Here is a 19971-nt window from a genome sequence, read left to right as displayed (position 1 = left end):
ATAGCCCACGGCTCAACACAACGTGTATGGTATCTCAATGCCGACAACATAAGTAACTCAGCAAGGAACAACATCTTCTTTAATCACAACTTCAGGAAAAATATATACATGCCTCTTAATAACTTCAATTTCAATTTATTGTTTGAGAATAAACCCAATAGTGCAAGTATCTCCACAAAAAGGCAACCCGGCAATAAAAGAATACACGAAATGGTTAAAGTAGTAATAATTCCAAATAAGCAAATAGGAGCAACTCGGCAAGTAAAGAATGTGACAGGTAACTACAACTTCAAACAAAGCATGTAATAGTTGACATGGCGAATAAAGGATAAGCATGTAATAGTTGACATGGCGAATAAAGGATATAACAAGTGCCAACAACTTCCAATTTAACACATAAAGATGTCTTAGATTTTTAAACGGATAGAATTTCCGCATATAAGCCGAGTACGTACTCGTCACCTCACGTACATGGCTTTCACATTACACAAATAGCATAAATGACTCAATTCCTAAAGGGTAGTTCCCGGCTCCCACACAAAGATAGGCAAGACAGTTACCTCAACAAAGCTAGACCGATAATCTAGAATGGCCTTCTCGTGGGAAACAACCTCCGGACGGCTCAAATCTACCAAAAATAATTTCATAACATAATTAAAACTCATAAGAACCAATTCCGGATAGTAAAATTTTGGTCATTTAATTAAAACTAAAAAGTCAACCCAAATGTCCCGGGCCCGCACTTCGGAACCCGATAAAATTTATAAACCCTGAATAACCATTCTGATGTGAGTCCAACCATACCAAAATTATCAAATTCCGATATCGAATTGCCCTTCAAAACCTCATTTTACATTTTGAAAGATTTTTAAAAACTTTCCCATTTTCATCCATTCAATTTACTAATTTAATGGTATAAATGAGTATGGAATCATGAAATATAATCAATGTTAGATAAAGAAAATTTACCCAAATCAAACTCGTGAAAAACCCCTCTAGAATCTCCCAAAACCGAGGTCTAAAACTCCAAAAATGAATAAAAATGTCGAACCCTCGAACTTAAGCATTCTGCCCAGCCATTTCCGCATTTGCGGACAAAATTGTGCATCTGCGCATCTGCGCATCTCGCTTTTTCGAGACAAAATGTCGCATTTACGGTCTTCACTTGCTTGCCCAGTTTGCGCACCTCCGAGACATTTTTCGCATCTGCGATATCGCAGAAGCGACCACAACACTGCAGAAGTAGACGATCACCTAGGGCTCGATTTTCGCATCTGCGATCGACCTTCCGGAGATGCGGCCTCAATCCTGCAGTCCTCTATCCGCAGAAGAGAATCAACAAGGATTGCACAACTTTGCAGAAGCGACCAGTATTACGCAGAAGTGGCCACGCACCTGCGACCACACCAGCTCTGCCCAAACCAGCCTCACCCAACATGCTCCAAACGATCCGAAACCCGTCTGAAACACATTCGAGCCACTCGGGACTCCGTTCGAATATACCAACAAGTCCCGTAACATAACCGGACTTACTCGAGGCCTCAAATCACATCAAAAAATGTTGAGATTACGAATCGCATCTCGAATCGAACTTATGAATTTTTAAATCATCCAACTTCTAAAACTCATGTCGAAACATATCAAATCAACCCGAAATGAATACAAATATTGCACACAAGTCCTAAATGATATAACGAAGCTATTTCAATTCCTTGGACCTAAATCTGAACCCGATATCATCAAAGTTAACTCTCGGTCAAACCTTTCAGCCTTCCAAAACTTCAACTTTCCAATTTTCGCCAAAATGCATCAAATCAACCTACGGACCTTCAAATCCAAATCCGGACACTCGCCTAAGTCCAAAATCACCATACGAAACTATTTGAATCATCAAAATGCTATTTCGGAGTCATCTATATAAAAGTCAGACTCCGGTCAACTCTTACCTCTTAAGCTTCTAAAACAAGAATCCTTCTTCCAAATTGATCCCGAATCATCCGAAAACCGAACTCGACCACACACGCCAGTCATAACACATAATACAAAGCTGCTCGAGATCTTAAGCCGCTGAAAGGGACGCTAATACCGGTCAGATCGTTACATATGACTTAGGTGTTAGCAAGAGTACTAAAACTACCTAATATTTGATGAGGGTTTACATTTCATGCACAGTCTGCAACATATGATCACTTAAAAGATAAATACGTGTAATTTTATGCCCCATCAATTCTAACAAAAATTCATTGATATGTAAGCTTAGTATTAAATAATATTATACTAATAGTGTAAAAAATCTTTGTCCCATCAATGTATATAACTAAAATCCATATTTGATCGATCAAACAATGTGGAGCTTGAACTTAATTGCTAGACAACATCTTAAATTCATGCATGATGCTTGTCCTTCCATGTAATTGAATTGTTTTAGGAGTTTCACATGGTTCCATGCATGTTCTATTATACGCAATTCCTTCATTTTGTTTCATCAATGTTGTCTGTGTCTTTCGGAAACGGCTTAAAATTATACCAAACTGAGATTCCTCTGTTATTTAATTTCCTCTTTCCTTTAGATTTTTTCTATACTATTAGGAGAGGCCAACGTAACATTGTAGAAGCCGGCTTTCGTGTCATGTCCATGGACAAGCATTACTATTTAACATTGAGAAACCAATGGAATTATGTATGTTACTTGTGTCATAATTCTATAAATATCCATTCCGTAGTTTTTCTTTTTGCATGAAAATATCAACTCTAGGAAAATATATCTCAAACGGCCACTCAGTATTCTCCTTCATGGTTTCTCCTATACGTCTTCTCTTCTTTTCTATTCATCAATTGCAGTGTACTAGCGTATGAAAATGACCAAAAGGCATCTCCTTTCTCTTTATTTTTTTTTTCTTTTTGCATTTTTAAACTGTCAAACATTACTTTGGTGATTAGAGTTAACAAGAATTATTCTAATAGAGTTGCATAACCTTCCTTATTTTCTTGTTCACTAATACTAGCATTTATTTATGACTTGTAATTATCTTTTAAATGGTTTGCCGATGTTGTAAAAGTGCTAAGCTCATTCTCAAATACTAATGTATCATTTTTCCAACATCACTATTACGTGCATTTGAAGTAGGGGCGGAGCCACAGTATTAGTTGTGGGTTTAGTGAAACTCAGTAGCTTTATTCAAACCTTGTATTTGTATTAAAAAAATCCAATGAGTATGCACAAATTATTAATTTAGAACTCAGTAACTTAAAAGAATTATAATCCCGAACTCATAAGATTCAAATCCTAACTCCGCCTCCGAATTTTGAAGGTATCTACTAATCATGTTTAAGGTACAGGAGTACATTGTGTACATGGGCGACAGTCCAAAGGGTGATCTTTCTACTACATCTATGCACACTAGCATTCTACAAGAGGCTCTTGGGAGGTCAGTGGTCCTGTAAAAAATTTGATCATTAGTTGTGTTGAATAAATTGATACATTATAGAATAAATTTATTTAGAATTAAAGACTGTCCATTTCTTCCTTTTAAAGAAATACTTTTTAAGTTGCTTATTTGAACCAATTAAGTGAGTGTTCATTTGGAAATTTAGCCGATGACTTACGTATAAAGCCACGATTACTCCAGTTTGCTTTGGCATCTTCCCAAATTCTTCCTTTACTTTTTTCCTTTTCCTCTATTCTTTTTATAGCTATACTTTAGTGATTAGTTGGAAAGGGGAAGTCCTACAGTAAAAATGAAATCGAAACTCATCAAACTATGGTTTTAATTACATGCATTCAGCAATGGTAGAGCTTCAGAATGTTTGATGTACAGCTATAAGAGGAGCTTCAATGGCTTTGCTGCCAAACTGTCCGAGGAAGAGAAGAAGAGAATCGCAAGTAAGTCAGTATATAGAATAAGTGAACCCTTAATTATACTGTATAGTAAAAGGTTCTTTGTTTTGTCAACCTTACTTAACTATTGTAGAAAAATATTTCGATGTAATCGGGAAATATGGTTGGTAGAAAGAAGAAATTGAATATGAAACTAACTGGTAAGACTTTTTGAGGTGCTAATGAATTGCTTTATTTATCGAATTATTCATAATTTGCTACCAGTTAATGGCAAGTGTTCTCTCAAACAAAATTCTGAAACTAGCAATATCGGGGAATCCATTGAACTATTATTCCAAGTTCGATCCGGAAACTCATTTGTTAAATATGAAAAAGTTTTACTACAAACTCTTAAATTTCTTATTATCTCATTAGAAATTCAGTTGGTCATGTTTACAGACCAATATAATAGACACCCATTCATGACTGATCCTATATATCAATACGAAGTGTCGTCTTTCAACTTTTCATGAAAAGTCGCAACATTTCAAATAACACATAGAATATATATGATGACATTGAATGTGTATAGTCCCAACAAATCACTATTAGATATGAAATTTGCTAACTACGTACAATACCAACACTTCCAATCCTATTGTCTCAATCAACTTTGTTTATTCACAGATATGGAGGCAGTTGTATCAGTGTTCCCAAATGGTAGAAAGGAGCTGCATACAACTAGGTCATGGGATTTCCTGGGTTTTCCTCAAGAAGTTAAAAGAAGAACAAATGTGGAGAACGACCTTATTATAGGAATGCTAGACACTGGAATTTGGCCAGAATCAGAAAGTTTCAATGACGAAGATTTTGCTGCTCCCCAAAGCAAGTGGAAGGGCACTTGTCAGGCCTCAGCTAACTTCACTTGCAATAAGTACGTCTTGTTAGCATAAACTTTAATTGCATACCAGGATCTTGAACATGATAATCTTACACAAAATCGTACAGAAAACATACCTGAATCATAAGCCATCATCGTGAAACAGAAGCGTTAATTCAAATTGGTTTCTCGCCCCTTTCTCTAGCTTTCGTTACCGCCGACTTTAGTGATGGAAGCGAAAAAATAAAAATACGGTAACCCTAATGGGTGGGGAGAGGACCAATTTATAGAGGTTCTCATTTAATCCGATACGTCCATCAAATAATCAATCAGACGGATGAAATTTATTCATTAATTAAATATTAATTATGGGTCTTAAACTTATTGGGCCACCAAAACGTAAGAAAATCTTACACGTCTAATCAAACACAAAGATTGCCCCTATTTTTCTTAATGAGTCAAAGTACTTGTAATATTCTTCTTCAGTAATTAAGGGGGGACGATGAGACTTGATCCATGGTCTCTAGCTACTTGCTCTAATACCATGATGGAACATAATCTTGCTTGCATGTAAGGGAACGTGTTGAGAGCATGATTAAGTTAATAAAAATGTGCTCTCTGACGTAAGATTTTGAACGAGATGGTCACACCTATATCTGTCAGCTAGTTACTTTACAACATTATATCGATCCTTTTCAGAAAAATCATCGGAGCCAAGTACTATCGAGTCAATGGAGAATTTCCGCCAGGCGACATCCAATCACCAAGAGATACAGAAGGTCATGGATCACACACGGCATCAATAGTAGCCGGGCGCTCCGTTAGCAGGGCAAGCTTGTACGGTCTTGGCTCAGGAACAGCTAGAGGAGGAGTGCCTTCTGCAAGGATAGCTATATATAAAATATGCTGGTCTGATGGTTGTTCTGATGCTGATATCCTAGCAGCATTTGATGATGCAATTGCAGATGGAGTTGATATAATCTCACTCTCAGTAGGAGGGTCTTTACCTTATGAATACTTTGAAGATTCAATAGCCATTGGAGCTTTCCATTCTATGAAGAATGGAATCCTCACCTCCAATTCTGCAGGCAATTCCGGACCTGATCCGCAAACGGTAACCAACCTGTCCCCTTGGTCTCTCTCTGTTGCTGCGAGTACCATTGACAGGAGATTTGTCACGGACGTGCAATTAGGAAACGGTGAAGTCTATGAGGTGAGAAATCTTGCCCCAATTTTGATATATATATTTGTGTGCGTGAGAGAGAGAGAGAGAGAAATATGGTAGAAACAATAACATTTGATACAAAATATGGTAAAACAATGACATTTGATACAAAATATTTTTAAAACAATGACATTTGATACAAAATATCAAAAATAATTATGACTTTTACTTTAAAAGTGTAGGTAATTACCGACATTTACATCTGATGTTGAAAACTTCTGTATCTTTTTAATTGTAAAAGTCATTTTTTTGTCTAAAAAATATCATTCTTTATATTTAATATATATTACATTTTCTTAACATCTTGCTATAATTACACATAAAATAGACGAGTTCTCTTATTGTCTATTAGTGCTTTAAAAAGCTTTTTGGGTCTTTATTTACCCGAAAAACGAAAGAGTTGAATTTGTACGTAGTTCTAAGGATACGTGGTATAACTTGATACAAATCGTAAGAGTAAGTAGAAATATCGAATATTGACTATAAAGAAAAGATACAAACCGAGTTGAAAGAAAGATGATTTATGAACAAGCAAAATGAAATTATGTGTGAAGCTCAAAAGGATAATATCTTAATATGGGAATGTATCAACAATATTTGAGTTATAGTGTATTAATGACTTGATGCCCTCTTACAAGAATAATAGACATCGCTCTTATAGTGGAGGGATCCTATATTGGATATAATTAAAAATATATAGTGGGGAACCCATGATAAATCAGGTTTTCCCTAATTTCCGCCGAGATTCCCTCTCTTAGTGCGGTTGTAACGGCTCTTGTCTCTTGGCTCGATCATGATCGGACTTGGTATCGGTCGGTTTCCTGGGTAAGAGCTCAATGTGGGTTCGAGCTCGATAGTGACTCAGGGCCCAGTACTGACTCAAGGTCGGTATTGGTTGGCCTCTGGCCTTTTAATCTCGATTCCATCGCTTCTCATCATAGTTTGATTTGGACTCGAACTCGATAATGATTTTGAGCTCGGTATTTGATCTGTCCATAAAACTCGAAGCTCGTTTGTTTCTTCAAATCCCATCTCGATATTATGAATACTCTCTTTGATCCATTATGTTCCCATCTCGACCAGTCGTACAAAGGCCGAAATCTATTTCGACCGTATACAGTCTTGCTCCCGAGCAAAGTACTTGCGCAATATCTTGAGGCTCGAGCAAAGTACTTGCGCAATATCTTGAGGCTCTATGTATGTGACTTAATTTTGTGAGGTTATGCCCCAAACAACCAATTATGCGTCCGAAAAACATGCATGGTTAATCACGTAGGATTCACACAACAGTTTTTACACAAGACATGTGCTAAATGTCCTAATTAATAACTAGTGTTGACCCTCAAAATATTTTGATAAATGAATAATAAAAGTTATATTCATATATAAAATATGAAAATTAAAATTAATCAAATAACGAGTCATAGTATTACATATTTGCTAATTAAAAACATCGTGAAGGTGAATATTATTTGAATATTTCTTCAAAAAATAAATAGTCAAAATTTAAATATAAACAACTTTTATACTACACTAACAAAATGCTTTTTGGCTTAACACAAACTTTTTTTTTTTTGGTCCACCCCACCCCGTCATTTTTTTTTTGTCCATTCCACTCCATGAGGAGGTTCAATACTATTCTCACTTATCTTTCATCGTGACTCGAACACTCAATCTACTGGTTGATGGCGGAGGTAATCTATCCCTAGAGTGAGCCTCACTTGGCATGAATGGATGATACAATCAAGCTTAATTAGGTGGAATTCAGTCTTCTAATTTGACTTTACAATTGGTTAACCTTCTCTTGCAAGGGGTCTCCATCAACACTTTTGACCTAGAGGACCAGTACCCACTAGTTTATGGTGGAGACGTTCCAAATACTGCGGCAGGGTATAATGGATCTGAATCCAGGTATTTAAGCAGTAGTTGGAGTGGAATAAACTCTTTATATATTGAGTTTAATATATCTAAAATATTATTTAAAAAATCCGTAAATTATAGGTACTGTGAAGAAAATTCATTGGACAAAAGTAAGGTTAGAGGCAAAATTGTGCTCTGCGATTGGACTTACAACGGAACAATTATTGCTGGAGCTGCTGGAGCTATAATGCCGGATAATGGATTCAAAGATGTTGCATTCTCTTTCCCCATATCATCTTCATACTTGAGCACAAATGATGGCAACAATATTTACAATTACCTATATTAAACACGGTATTATTTCTAATTTCAATGAATGATTAAATAAGTAACAAAAGATAAATTGATTTCTGATACTCTTCTAATATTATTATTTCTTCATTAAACCAACTGGAAGAATTTTGAAAAGTAGTGAAAAGAGATCAGAATCTGCCCCTTTTGTTGTTTCCTTTTCATCAAGAGGACCCAATCAAATTACAAATGACATTCTAAAGGTAGCATTTAATTATGGTATCATCACCCTGTATAATTCTTGCGTAAAACATTAGTAATTTTTTCGATAGTATTTTATGTTTGTCACTAATTTCCAACATTATTTGGATAGCCTGATCTGAGCGCACCAGGAGTGGACATACTAGCAGCTTGGTCTGAGGGTACAACTGTCACAGGTAACCAGTGGCAAATCAGGAAATAAGAAGATTTTAAAAATATTAAATTTCAAAATCATAACCATCAAAAAACTCACGGCCTAAAACTCATTATATTTAAATTTTGGAACACAGGGAGATAAGCGGGTAGTTCCATACAACATAATTTCCGGCACGTCTATGGCTTGTCCTCATGCTACAGGAGCAGCTGTCTATGTTAAATCATTCAATCCAACATGGTCTCCTGCTGCTATCAAATCTGCTCTAATGATTACTGGTATAGATTTTTAAGGCACTTCTAGTTCATGTTCATAATTGCAATAAATTGACCTTTTGGAGTGCATGTCTTGTGGAAACCAAACATTATACAAAAACAACATTCAATAAAATAGATAACATTCCTTTAACTTTTGTATTTCTTCCTTTTGGGTACAGCAACACCTATGAGCTCCAGTGCAAACACTGAGGCAGAATTAGCATATGGATTTGGTCAAATAAATCCAATAAAGGCTACACATCCCGGTCTAGTATATGACATGGGAGAAATTGATTACATAAAATTCTTGTGTGGTCAAGAATACAGTACCAAGAATTTGCAGATTATTACAGGGGCTAAGACACCTTGTACTTCTGAAACCAATGTAACTGTTTGGGATCTAAACTACCCTTCTTTCACAATTTCTTCTTCGAAAAATACAAACATCACCCGAGTATTTCATAGGACCGTCACCAACGTTGGTACGCCAGTTTCCACTTACGAGGCAACTGTTGTAGCACCTGAGGGACTCACCATTCGAGTAGAACCGAGCATTCTTTCGTTCAGATCATTGGGGCAGAAGCAATCATTCGTGGTGTCAGTGACGGCAGAGATAACTGACTCTATGATATCAGGTTCATTGGTGTGGGATGACGGGGTGCATCTAGTTAGGAGTCCTGTTGTTGCTTATGTTTCTAATTGAAGGTTCAGAATACGAATTTATATTTTTTTTCCTCCTCTTTGGGTCATTCCTTTGATCTATAACCATATTGTAATTTCTAACCTCAAGATAAGGGGGACGGTGTTGGATGTTGCCTTTTGGAATAAATTACATTCTTTTTAAGATTCTCCAAACAACTTATGTATTCTCTAGATGGCCGCTAAACTTTTGTAGATACAGGAAAAGTCAAAATTTGAAGTTTATGGATTCAGTATTCTAGTTCTTTTAAGTTATTGAGTTTTAAATTAATCATTTCTATATATTCCATGAATTTCACAAGACAAATATAAGATTTGAACAAAAGTTACTCGGCTCGGCCGAACCAGTAAGCAATGTCTAGCTCCGCCTTTGTCTGTGGATGATTGAAAAGAGAATTAAGTTGCAGATAAATGAACTGTTATTCCCAGCAATATTACTGTATTTGTAAATAATAATTCTGCAAAATAAAAGTTATCGTAATGAAACAGTAATTAATTCGAGCCCACTGAATTCACAGTGTTTCCTTAAGGAATTTAATCCCCTCCTAGTACCCAAGGTTATGGATTATTTCCTCCCAGGATAGAACGAATAACACACTGGTGTAGTGGTACTTCAAACCCCAGTGTTTCAGCGAATACAAAGTTCGGTAGCAAATCACACTTACAGTTGCTTTGTTTGAAGTTAAAACAATGTAGAACGAAGGAGTAGAAACTCAGAAAATCGTATGGAAATGCTGAGAGGAAGGAGTGCAATGTATAGCCAAATCTGTTGAGCGATTTCAGTTTTGTGTCTTGTGTATTGTGTGTGTCTTTCTTCAACAGCTGCTGCACATATATATATAGCGGCCAGTGTTGAAGAAGAACAATCGTCCACCCTCCATGGTGGAGCAAGCATTAGCTTGTTTGTGGAGCAAGCACATTCATGGTGGGAAGAGCATTAGGCGGCTGCCTTGTGGTCAATACACGGATTGAAAAATATTCGTTATAAATGCGGATAATCTTACGTTAATATTTACTATTAACAAATAAATTTGGTCCAAAAAATTAATCAATCAATCGATCATTTGACCAAATCCAAATCCAAATCCAAATCCGAATCCGAATCCGAATCTTGACCAAATTCAAATCCAAATTCAAATCTAAAAAATTAATCAATTAATCAATCAATCGATTATTTGACCAAATCCAAATCTGAATTTGAATCCGAATCCGAATCCGAATTCGAATCCGAATCCGAATCCGAAGCCGAAGCCGAAGCCAAAGCCGAAGCCGAGCGACGACGACGACGGCGCGAGGCTTGCTTTCTTCTTAACTCTTTAAGAGCTACAAGAAGAGCAATTATATATATACCCACCAAAAATCTTTTTCTCTTCCAATATGGGACAATGTCTCATTGTCAAGAGGGAAAAACTTAAAATTTTACTCAAAAATTTTATTTTTCCTCCATTTCCCATTCACCCTCATTTTAAGACTATTTCATCTTAAAAACAAAAAACCTCAACAATCCCCCACATGAATGGGGAATGGCTATATCATGGAAGTATGCATGGAAAAACTGTGTGATTTACAAGCAAGGATTAATCGCATCTGGATAAGTAGGTTTCCCTTTGAACTTTCCGTAGTAAACTTATGTCGGATATACTCGGTCAATCGGTAGATTTGATATCTTTGAACCGTCGATCTTTGGTGTATACCTAGACAACCATAAGTCACACAATCAACCCTTAACCGTCTTTGGTTCTCATTGTTGTGTTCGTTTCAGCCATGAACACCGCCTGGTTTCATAAGTGCGTAGAGAACTGGCCTTACAAAGTTCTCCTTGAAGCGGCTAACACTTCACACTTACATAGGTGATTCCTAAACGTGTCATCCTGTAGATACACTATTTGATATACCCCGTATCAAATTTAGAAATCATTAAAAAGCCTTAATGCTTTATCCTTGGTACTGAACATTGTCTCATCACGAGAACGGACTAAAATTTTATTTGACAATGTTGAACCGTCATTAATGACTTTGTTTGATCTCCTTGAACCTAGATCTTGGGATCTCCAGTCTTCTAGGTAGAGTTACCGCCACAATGACTTGTTCTCGGCCATAGCCCCATTCCCCTTGATGATTTCTCAACTACCTCTCTAGTTAGGCCTTTTGTAAGTGGATCCGACACATTATCACTTGACTTTACATAGTCAATCGTGATAATTCCTCTAGAGAGTAATTGCCTAACGGTTTTATGTCTTCGTCGTATATGACGAGATTTACCGTTATACATAACGCTCCCAGCCCTTCCAATTGCCGCTTGACTATCACAATGTATGCATATTGGTGCCAACGGTTTGGGCCAAAATGGAATGTCTTCCAAGAAATTTCGGAGCCATTCAGCTTCTTCACCGGCTTTATCTAAGGCTATGAATTCAGCCTCCATTGTAGAGCGGGCAATACATGTTTGTTTGGACGACTTCCAAGATACCGCTCCTCCACCAATAGTGAATACATATCTACTCGTGGACTTAGAATCAATTGAACCGGTGATCCAATTTGCATCACAGTATCCCTCAATCACCGCAGGGAATTTACTGTAGTGTAAGTCAAAGTTCTGGGTATGTTCTAAATATCCCAAAACTCGTTTCATTGCCATCCAATGAGATTGGCCTGGATTGCTCGTATATCGACTCAGTTTACTTATAGCACAAGCTATATCTGGTCGTGTACAATTCATGATATACATTAAGCATCCCAACACACGAGCATAATCCAATTGTGATATGCTTTGGCCTTTATTCTTTGCTAATGCAAGATTCACGTCAATTGGAGTCTTTGCAACTTTAAAGCCCAAGTGCTTGAATTTTTCAAGTACTGTCTTAATATAATGAGATTGTGACAATGCCAGACCTTGAGGAGTCTTATGGATCTTAATTCCCAGAATTAAATCAGCAACTCCCAAGTCTTTCATATCAAACTTGATATTGAGCATACGCTTAGTAGCATTTATGTTGGCAATGTCATTACTCATTATCAGCATATCATCCACATATAGGCAAACAATGACTATGTGATTTGGAATATTTTTAATGTACACACATTTATCACATTCATTTATCTTAAAACCATTTGACAACATTGTTTGGTCAAATTTCGCATGCCATTGTTTGGGTGCTTGTTTTAGTCCGTAAAGAGACTTAACAAGTCTACATACCTTCTTTTCTTTACCTGGAACCACAAACCCTTCAGGTTGTTCCATGTAAATTTCTTCCTCCAACTCTCCATTTAAGAAGGCCGTCTTAACATCCATTTGATGAATTTCAAGACCATACACTGCAGCTAATACTACTAACATCCGTATGGACGTAATTCTTGTAACTGGAGAGTATGTATCAAAGTAGTCTAGACCTTCTCGTTGTCTATACCCTTTGACTACGATCCTTGTCTTGAATTTATCAATAGTGCCATCATCTTTGATTTTTCTCTTAAAAATCCATTTAGAACCCAAAGGTTTATTTCCAGAAGGAAGATCAACCAATTCCCATGTATGGTTGTTCAATATGGATTTTATTTCACTATTGACTGCCTCTTTCCAAAACAATAATTCCGAAGAAGTCATAGCTTCTTTAAATGTTTGAGGCTCATTCTCCAATAAGAAAGTCACAAAATCTGGTCCAAATGAAGTAGACGTTCTTTGACGTTTACTACGTCTTGGATCCTCCTGATTACATGTACTTTCTTTTGTTTCTTCCCGAGGTCGTTTAGATACTTCACCAAACGACTCACATTCCTTTTTATACGGATATATATTTTCAAAGAACTCAGCATTATCTGATTCTATAACCGTATTATTATGAATGTCGGGATTTTCTGATTTATGAACCAGAAATCGATATACTTTACTATTTGTCACATATCCTATGAAAACACAATCAACGATTTTCGGTCCTATCTTTACCCTTTTGGGTTTAGGAACTTGCACTTTTGCCAAACACCCCCACACTTTAAAATAATTCAAGTTGGGCTTCCTTCCTTTTCATTTTTCATATGGAATGGATTGTGTTTTGCTATGGGGCACTCGATTTAATATTCGATTAGCCATAAGAATGGCTTTCCCCCACAAGTTCTGTGGCAAACCAGAACTTATCAACAACGCATTCATCATCTCCTTTAATGTGTGATTCTTTCTTTCCGCAATCCTATTAGATTAGGGCATGTAAGGGGCTGTTGTTTGATGAATAATTCCATATTCTAAACATATTTCTTCAAAAGGAGATTCATATTCACCACCCCTATCACTTCTTATCATTTTTACTTTCTTGTTAAGTTGCATTTCAACTTCATTTTTGTATTGTCTGAATGCGTCTATTGCTTCATCTTTACTATTCAGTAAGTAAACATAGCAATATCGAGTACCATCGTCAATAAAAGTTATGAAATACTTCTTTCCACCGCGAGATGGTATTGACTTCATGTCACAAATATCTGTGTGAATTAAGTCTAAAGGATTTGAATTCCTTTCAACTAACTTATAAGGATGTTTAACATACTTAGATTCCACACATGTTTGACATTTTGATTTTTCGCATTCAAACTTAGGCAGTACTTCCTAGTTAATCATTTTCCGCAAGGTTTTATAATTGACATGACCCAAACGTATATGCCATAAATCATTTGACTCAAGTAAGTAAGAAGAAGCTGAAATATTATTATTGTTTTCCACAACCATTACATTCAGATTGAAAAGGCCCTTGGTGAGGTAACATTTTCCTACATATATTCCATTCTTACTTATGACAACCTTGTTGGACACAAAAACGCACTTAAAACCGTGCTTAACCAGAAGTCCAGTAGAGACTAAATTCTTTCTCATTTCAGGAACATGAAGGACATTGTTCAAAGTCATGACCTTGCCAGAAGTCATTTTCAGAAATATCTTCCCATATCCTTCAACTTTTGCTGTTGAAGCATTTCCCATATAAACTGTCTCTCCGGGTCCAGCAGGAGCATAAGTAGCAAAAGCTTCTCTAACTGCACAAACATGGCGAGTGGCTCCTGAATCAAACCACCACAGTTTAGGATTTTCCACCAAGTTACATTCAGAAAGCATGGCACACAAGTTATCAACATCATCATGGTTTACTACCATGTTTGCTTGACCCCTTTTCTTGTCTTTCTTTGGAGCACGACACTCCGTAGATTTGTGTCCGATTTTCCCACAGTTGTAGTAGTTTCCACTGAACCGCTTCTTGCTTGGGTTGTATTTCGGACCAGAAGCCTTCTTCCTCTTTTTGTTATCTTCAACAATATTTGCTCCCATTATTGTTGAATTTCCACGGCCTCTCCTTTCAGCAACTTTATTGTCCTCTTCGATTCTCAACCGAACAATGAGATCTTCAAGGGACATTTTCTTTCGTTTGTGTTTCAAATAATTTTTGAAGTCCTTCCACAACGGAGGCAACTTCTCAATCATTGCTGCTACTTGGAATGCTTCATTGATGACAAGACCTTCAGCAAGTAGATCATGAATAATCACTTGCAATTTCTGGACTTGGGTAATAACAGACTTGCTATCTACCATTTTGTAGTCCAAAAATTTTGCGGCAACGAATTTTTTCATCCCGGCATCTTTAGTTTTATATTTCTTTTCAAGCACATTCCACAATTCTTTTGACGTCTCCATGCCACTGTATACATTATACAGATTATCATCCAGTCCGCTAAGAATATAATTCTTGCACAAAAAATCAGAATGCTTCCACGCTTCAATCACGATAAAGCGTTCATTCTCTGGAGTTTTATCTGGCAAATCAGGAACATCTTCCTTGATGAACTTCTGTAGACATAACGTAGTTAAGTAGAAGAACATCTTCTGCTGCCAGCGCTTGAAATCAATCCCGGAAAATTTTCTGGGTTTTTCTGCCGGTGCCAACGCCGGTGTTCGGCTTGTCGATGCATTGGCAGTCACCATCGGAACAGCTTGGTTTTCGCTTTTAGTCGTCATTTTTTCTGGAAAAAAAAAATGACACAAACAAACGTTTAATACACGTTTTCAAACTGGAGTAAAAATCACGTAGATTTTAATCTCCAACAAAACGCCACGAAGGCTTTACTCTCCAAAATGGGAGTACACAAAACTACAAAGGTTTTAGTTTGCAGAATAATAAGAATAACATAAATACAGAAATAAATATTAAAATTCCTTAAGATTGTTATTCCCGACAATATTGCTGTATTTGTAAATAATAATTCTGCAAAATAAAAGTTATCGTAATAAAACAGTAATTAATTCGAGCCCACTGAATTCACAGTGTTTCCTTAAGGAATTTAATCCCCTCCTAGTACCCAAGGTTATGGATTATTTCCTCCCAGGATAGAACGAATAACACACTGGTGTAGTGGTACTTCAAACCCCAGTGTTTCAGCAAACACAAAGTTCGGTAGCAAATCACACTTACAGTTGCTTTGTTTGAAGTTAAAACAATGCAGAACGAAGGAGTAGAAACTCAGAAAATCGTATGGAAATGCTGAGAGGAAGGAGTGCAATGTATAGCCAAATCTGTTGAGCGATTTCAGTTTTGTGTCTTGTGTATTGTGTGTGTCTTTCTTCAACAGCTGCTGCACATATATATAGCAGCCAGTGTTGAAGAAGAACAATCGTCCACCCTCCATGGTGGAGCAAGCATTAGCTTGTTTGTGGAGCAAGCACATTCATGGTGGGAAGAGCATTAGGCGGCTGCCTTGTGGTCAATACACGGATTGCAAAATATCTGTTACAAATGCGGATAATCTTACGTTAATATTTACTATTAACAAATAAATTTGGTCCAAAAAATTAATCAATCAATCGATCATTTGACCAAATCCAAATCCAAATCCAAATCCGAATCCGAATCCGAATCCGAATCCGAATCTTGACCAAATTCAAATCCAAATTCAAATCCAAAAAATTAATCAATTAATCAATCAATCAATCATTTAACCAAATCCAAATCCGAATCCGAATCCGAATCCGAAGCCGAAGCCAAAGCCGAAGCCGAGCGACGACGCTCTTAACTCTTTAAGAGCTACAAGAAGAGCAATTATATATATACCCACCAAAAATCTTTTCCTCTTCCAATATGGGACAATGTCTCATTGTCAAGAGTGGGAAACTTAAAATTTTACTCAAAAATTTTATTTTCCCTCCATTTCCCATTCACCCTCATTTTAAGACTATTTTATCTTAAAAACCAAAAACCTCAACAATCCCCCACATGAATGGGGAATGGCTATATCACGGAAGTATGCATGAAAAAACTGTGTGATTTACAAGCAAGGATTAATCGCATCTGGATAAGTAGGTTTCCCTTTGAACTTTCTGTAGTAAACTTATGTCGGATATACTCGGTCAATCGGTAGATTTGATATCCTTGAACCGGTGATCTTTGGTGTATACCTAGACAACCATAAGTCACACAATCAACCCTTAACCGTCTTTGGTTCTCATTGTTGTGTTCGTTTCAGCCATGAACACCGCCTGGTTTCATAAGTGCATAGAGAACTGGCCTTACAAAGTTCTCCTTGAAGCGGCTAACACTTCACACTTACATAGGTGATTCCTAAACGTGTCATCCTATAGATGCACTATTTGATATACCCCGTATCAAATTTAGAAATCATTAAAAAGCCTTAATGTTTTATCCTTGGTACTGAATATTGTCTCATCACGAGAACGGACTAAAATTTTATTTGACAATGTTGAACCGTCATTAATAACTTTGTTTGATCTCCTTGAACCTAGATCTTGGGATCTGCAGTCTTCTAGGTAGAGTTACTGCCACAATGACTTGTTCTCGGCCATAGCCCCATTCCCCTTGATGATTTCTCAACTACCTCTCTAGTTAGGCCTTTTGTAAGTGGATCCGACACATTAGCACTTGACTTTACATAGTCAATCGTGATAATTCCTCTAGAGAGTAATTGCCTAACGGTTTTATGTCTTCGTCGTATATGACGAGATTTACCGTTATACATAATGCTCCCAGCCCTTACAATTGCCGCTTGACTATCACAATGTATGCATATTGGTGCCAACGGTTTGGGCCAAAATGGAATATCTTTCAAGAAATTCCGGAGCCATTCAGCTTCTTCACCGGCTTTATCTAAGGCTATGAATTCAGCCTCTATTGTATAGCGGGCAATACATGTTTGTTTGGACGACTTCCAAGATACCGCTCCTCCACCAATAGTGAATACATATCCACTCGTGGACTTAGAATCAGTTGAACTGGTGATCCAATTTGCATCACAGTATCCCTCAATCACCGCAGGGAATTTACTGTAGTGCAAGTCAAAGTTCTGGGTATGTTCTAAATATCCCAAAACTCGTTTCATTGCCATCCAATGAGATTGGCCTGGATTGCTCGTATATCGACTCAGTTTACTTATAGCACAAGCTATATCTGGTCGTGTACAATTCATGATATACATTAAGCATCCCAACACACGAGCATAATCCAATTGTGATATGCTTTGGCCTTTATTCTTTGCTAATGCAAGATTCACGTCAATTGGAGTCTTTGCAACTTTAAAGTCCAAGTGCTTGAATTTTTCAAGTACTGTCTTAATATAATGAGATTGTGACAATGCCAGACCTTGAGGATTCTTATGGATCTTAATTCCCAGAATTAAATCAGCAACTCCCAAGTCTTTCATATCAAACTTGCTATTGAGCATACGCTTAGTAGCATTTATGTTGGCAATGTCATTACTCATTATCAGCATATCATCCACATATAGGCAAACAATGACTATGTGATTTGGAACATTTTTAATGTACACACATTTATCACATTCATTTATCTTAAAACCATTTGACAACATTGTTTGGTCAAATTTCGCATGCCATTGTTTGGGTGCTTGTTTTAGTCCGTAAAGAGACTTAACAAGTCTACATACCTTCTTTTCTTTACCTGGAACCACAAACCCTTCAGGTTGTTCCATGTAAATTTCTTCCTCCAACTCTCCATTTAAGAAGGCCGTCTTAACATCCATTTGATGAATTTCAAGACCATACACTGCAGCTAATGCTACTAACATCCGTATGGACGTAATTCTTGTAACTGGAGAGTATGTATTAAAGTAGTCTAGACCTTCTCGTTGTCTATAACCTTTGACTACGAGCCTTACCTTGAATTTATCAATAGTGCCATCATCTTTGATTTTTCTCTTAAAAATCCATTTAGAACCCAAAGGTTTATTTCCAGGAGGAAAATCAACCAATTCCCATGTATGGTTGTTCAATATGGATTTTATTTCACTATTGACTGCCTCTTTCCAAAACAATAATTCCGAAGAAGTCATAGCTTCTTTAAATGTTTGAGGCTCATTCTCCAATAAGAAAGTCACAAAATCTGGTCCAAATGAAGTAGACGTTCTTTGACGTTTACTACGTCTTGGATCCTCCTGATTACATTTACTTTCTTTTGTTTCTTCCCGAGGTCGTTTAGATACTTCACCAAACGACTCACATTCCTTTTTATACGGATATATATTTTCAAAGAACTCAGCATTATCTGATTCTATAACCGTATTATTATGAATGTCGGGATTTTCTAATTTATGAACCAGAAATCGATATACTTTACTATTTGTCGCATATCCTATGAAAACACAATCAACGATTTTCGGTCCTATCTTTACCCTTTTGGGTTTAGGAACTTGCACTTTTGCCAAACACCCCCACACTTTAAAATAATTCAAGTTGGGCTTCCTTCCTTTTCATTTTTCATATGGAATGGATTGTGTTTTGCTATGGGGTACTCGATTTAATATTCGATTAGCCGTAAGAATGGCTTCCCCCCACAAGTTCTGTGGCAAACCAGAACTTATCAACAACGCATTCATCATCTCCTTTAATGTGCGATTCTTTATTTCCGCAATCCCATTAGATTGAGGCGTGTAAGGGGCTGTTGTTTGATGAATAATTCCATATTCTAAACATATTTCTTCAAAAGGAGATTCATATTCACCACCCCTATCACTTCTTATCCAACAATTCAAGCAACTAGTGCCTCAACCGATTTTTAATACGGTACTTACCTCAAGCAACTCGAATCACTCCGCTAGCAAGCCCTTGCCTCGCGAATCGCCCTCTGAATGTCTCGAATCTAGCCATAAATAATTCAATACAATCTACACGAGCTAGAGGAATCAATTCTATGAGAAAATACCAAGTTCTTAATCAAAAGTCAAAAAGTCACTCTAACGCCATCCCCCGTGCCCACGTCTCGTAATCCGATAAAAGTCACAAAATGCGAAAGCCCGTTCAATCACGAGTCCAACCATACCAAATTTAGTAAAATTCGATACCAAATCGCCACCCAAATCCCCAAATCAAGCTCTCCAAATCATTAGCTATAAACACCCAAATTCCACCTTAAATACACACAAACTATTTGGGAAAATCAATGGAGGAACACAATTATTGAATACATTAGACCACAAGTGATTTACCTGAAGAAATCCCCCGAAAATCCTCACAAGAATCGCCAAATCCCGAGC

At 36.9% G+C, this 19971-nt stretch overlaps 1 protein-coding gene across 1 annotated transcript; it reads left to right on the top strand.

The window, feature by feature from the left end:
* The first annotated feature begins 3324 nt into the window (after positions 1–3324).
* Positions 3325–9618, top strand: LOC104100025 (cucumisin). Its single transcript, XM_070188814.1, is given in 10 exon segments — positions 3325–3428; positions 3819–3883; positions 4505–4751; positions 5397–5908; positions 7731–7833; positions 7924–8136; positions 8225–8336; positions 8447–8508; positions 8615–8772; positions 8898–9618. Coding segments are annotated over 10 exon segments (2127 nt in total). The 3' UTR covers positions 9449–9618.
* The last annotated feature ends 10353 nt before the right edge of the window (positions 9619–19971 follow it).

Source organism: Nicotiana tomentosiformis, chromosome 11 (genome assembly GCF_000390325.3).
Source record: "Nicotiana tomentosiformis chromosome 11, ASM39032v3, whole genome shotgun sequence".
Taxonomy (NCBI): domain Eukaryota; kingdom Viridiplantae; phylum Streptophyta; class Magnoliopsida; order Solanales; family Solanaceae; genus Nicotiana; species Nicotiana tomentosiformis.
This window is presented reverse-complemented; position numbering and strand designations above follow the sequence as displayed.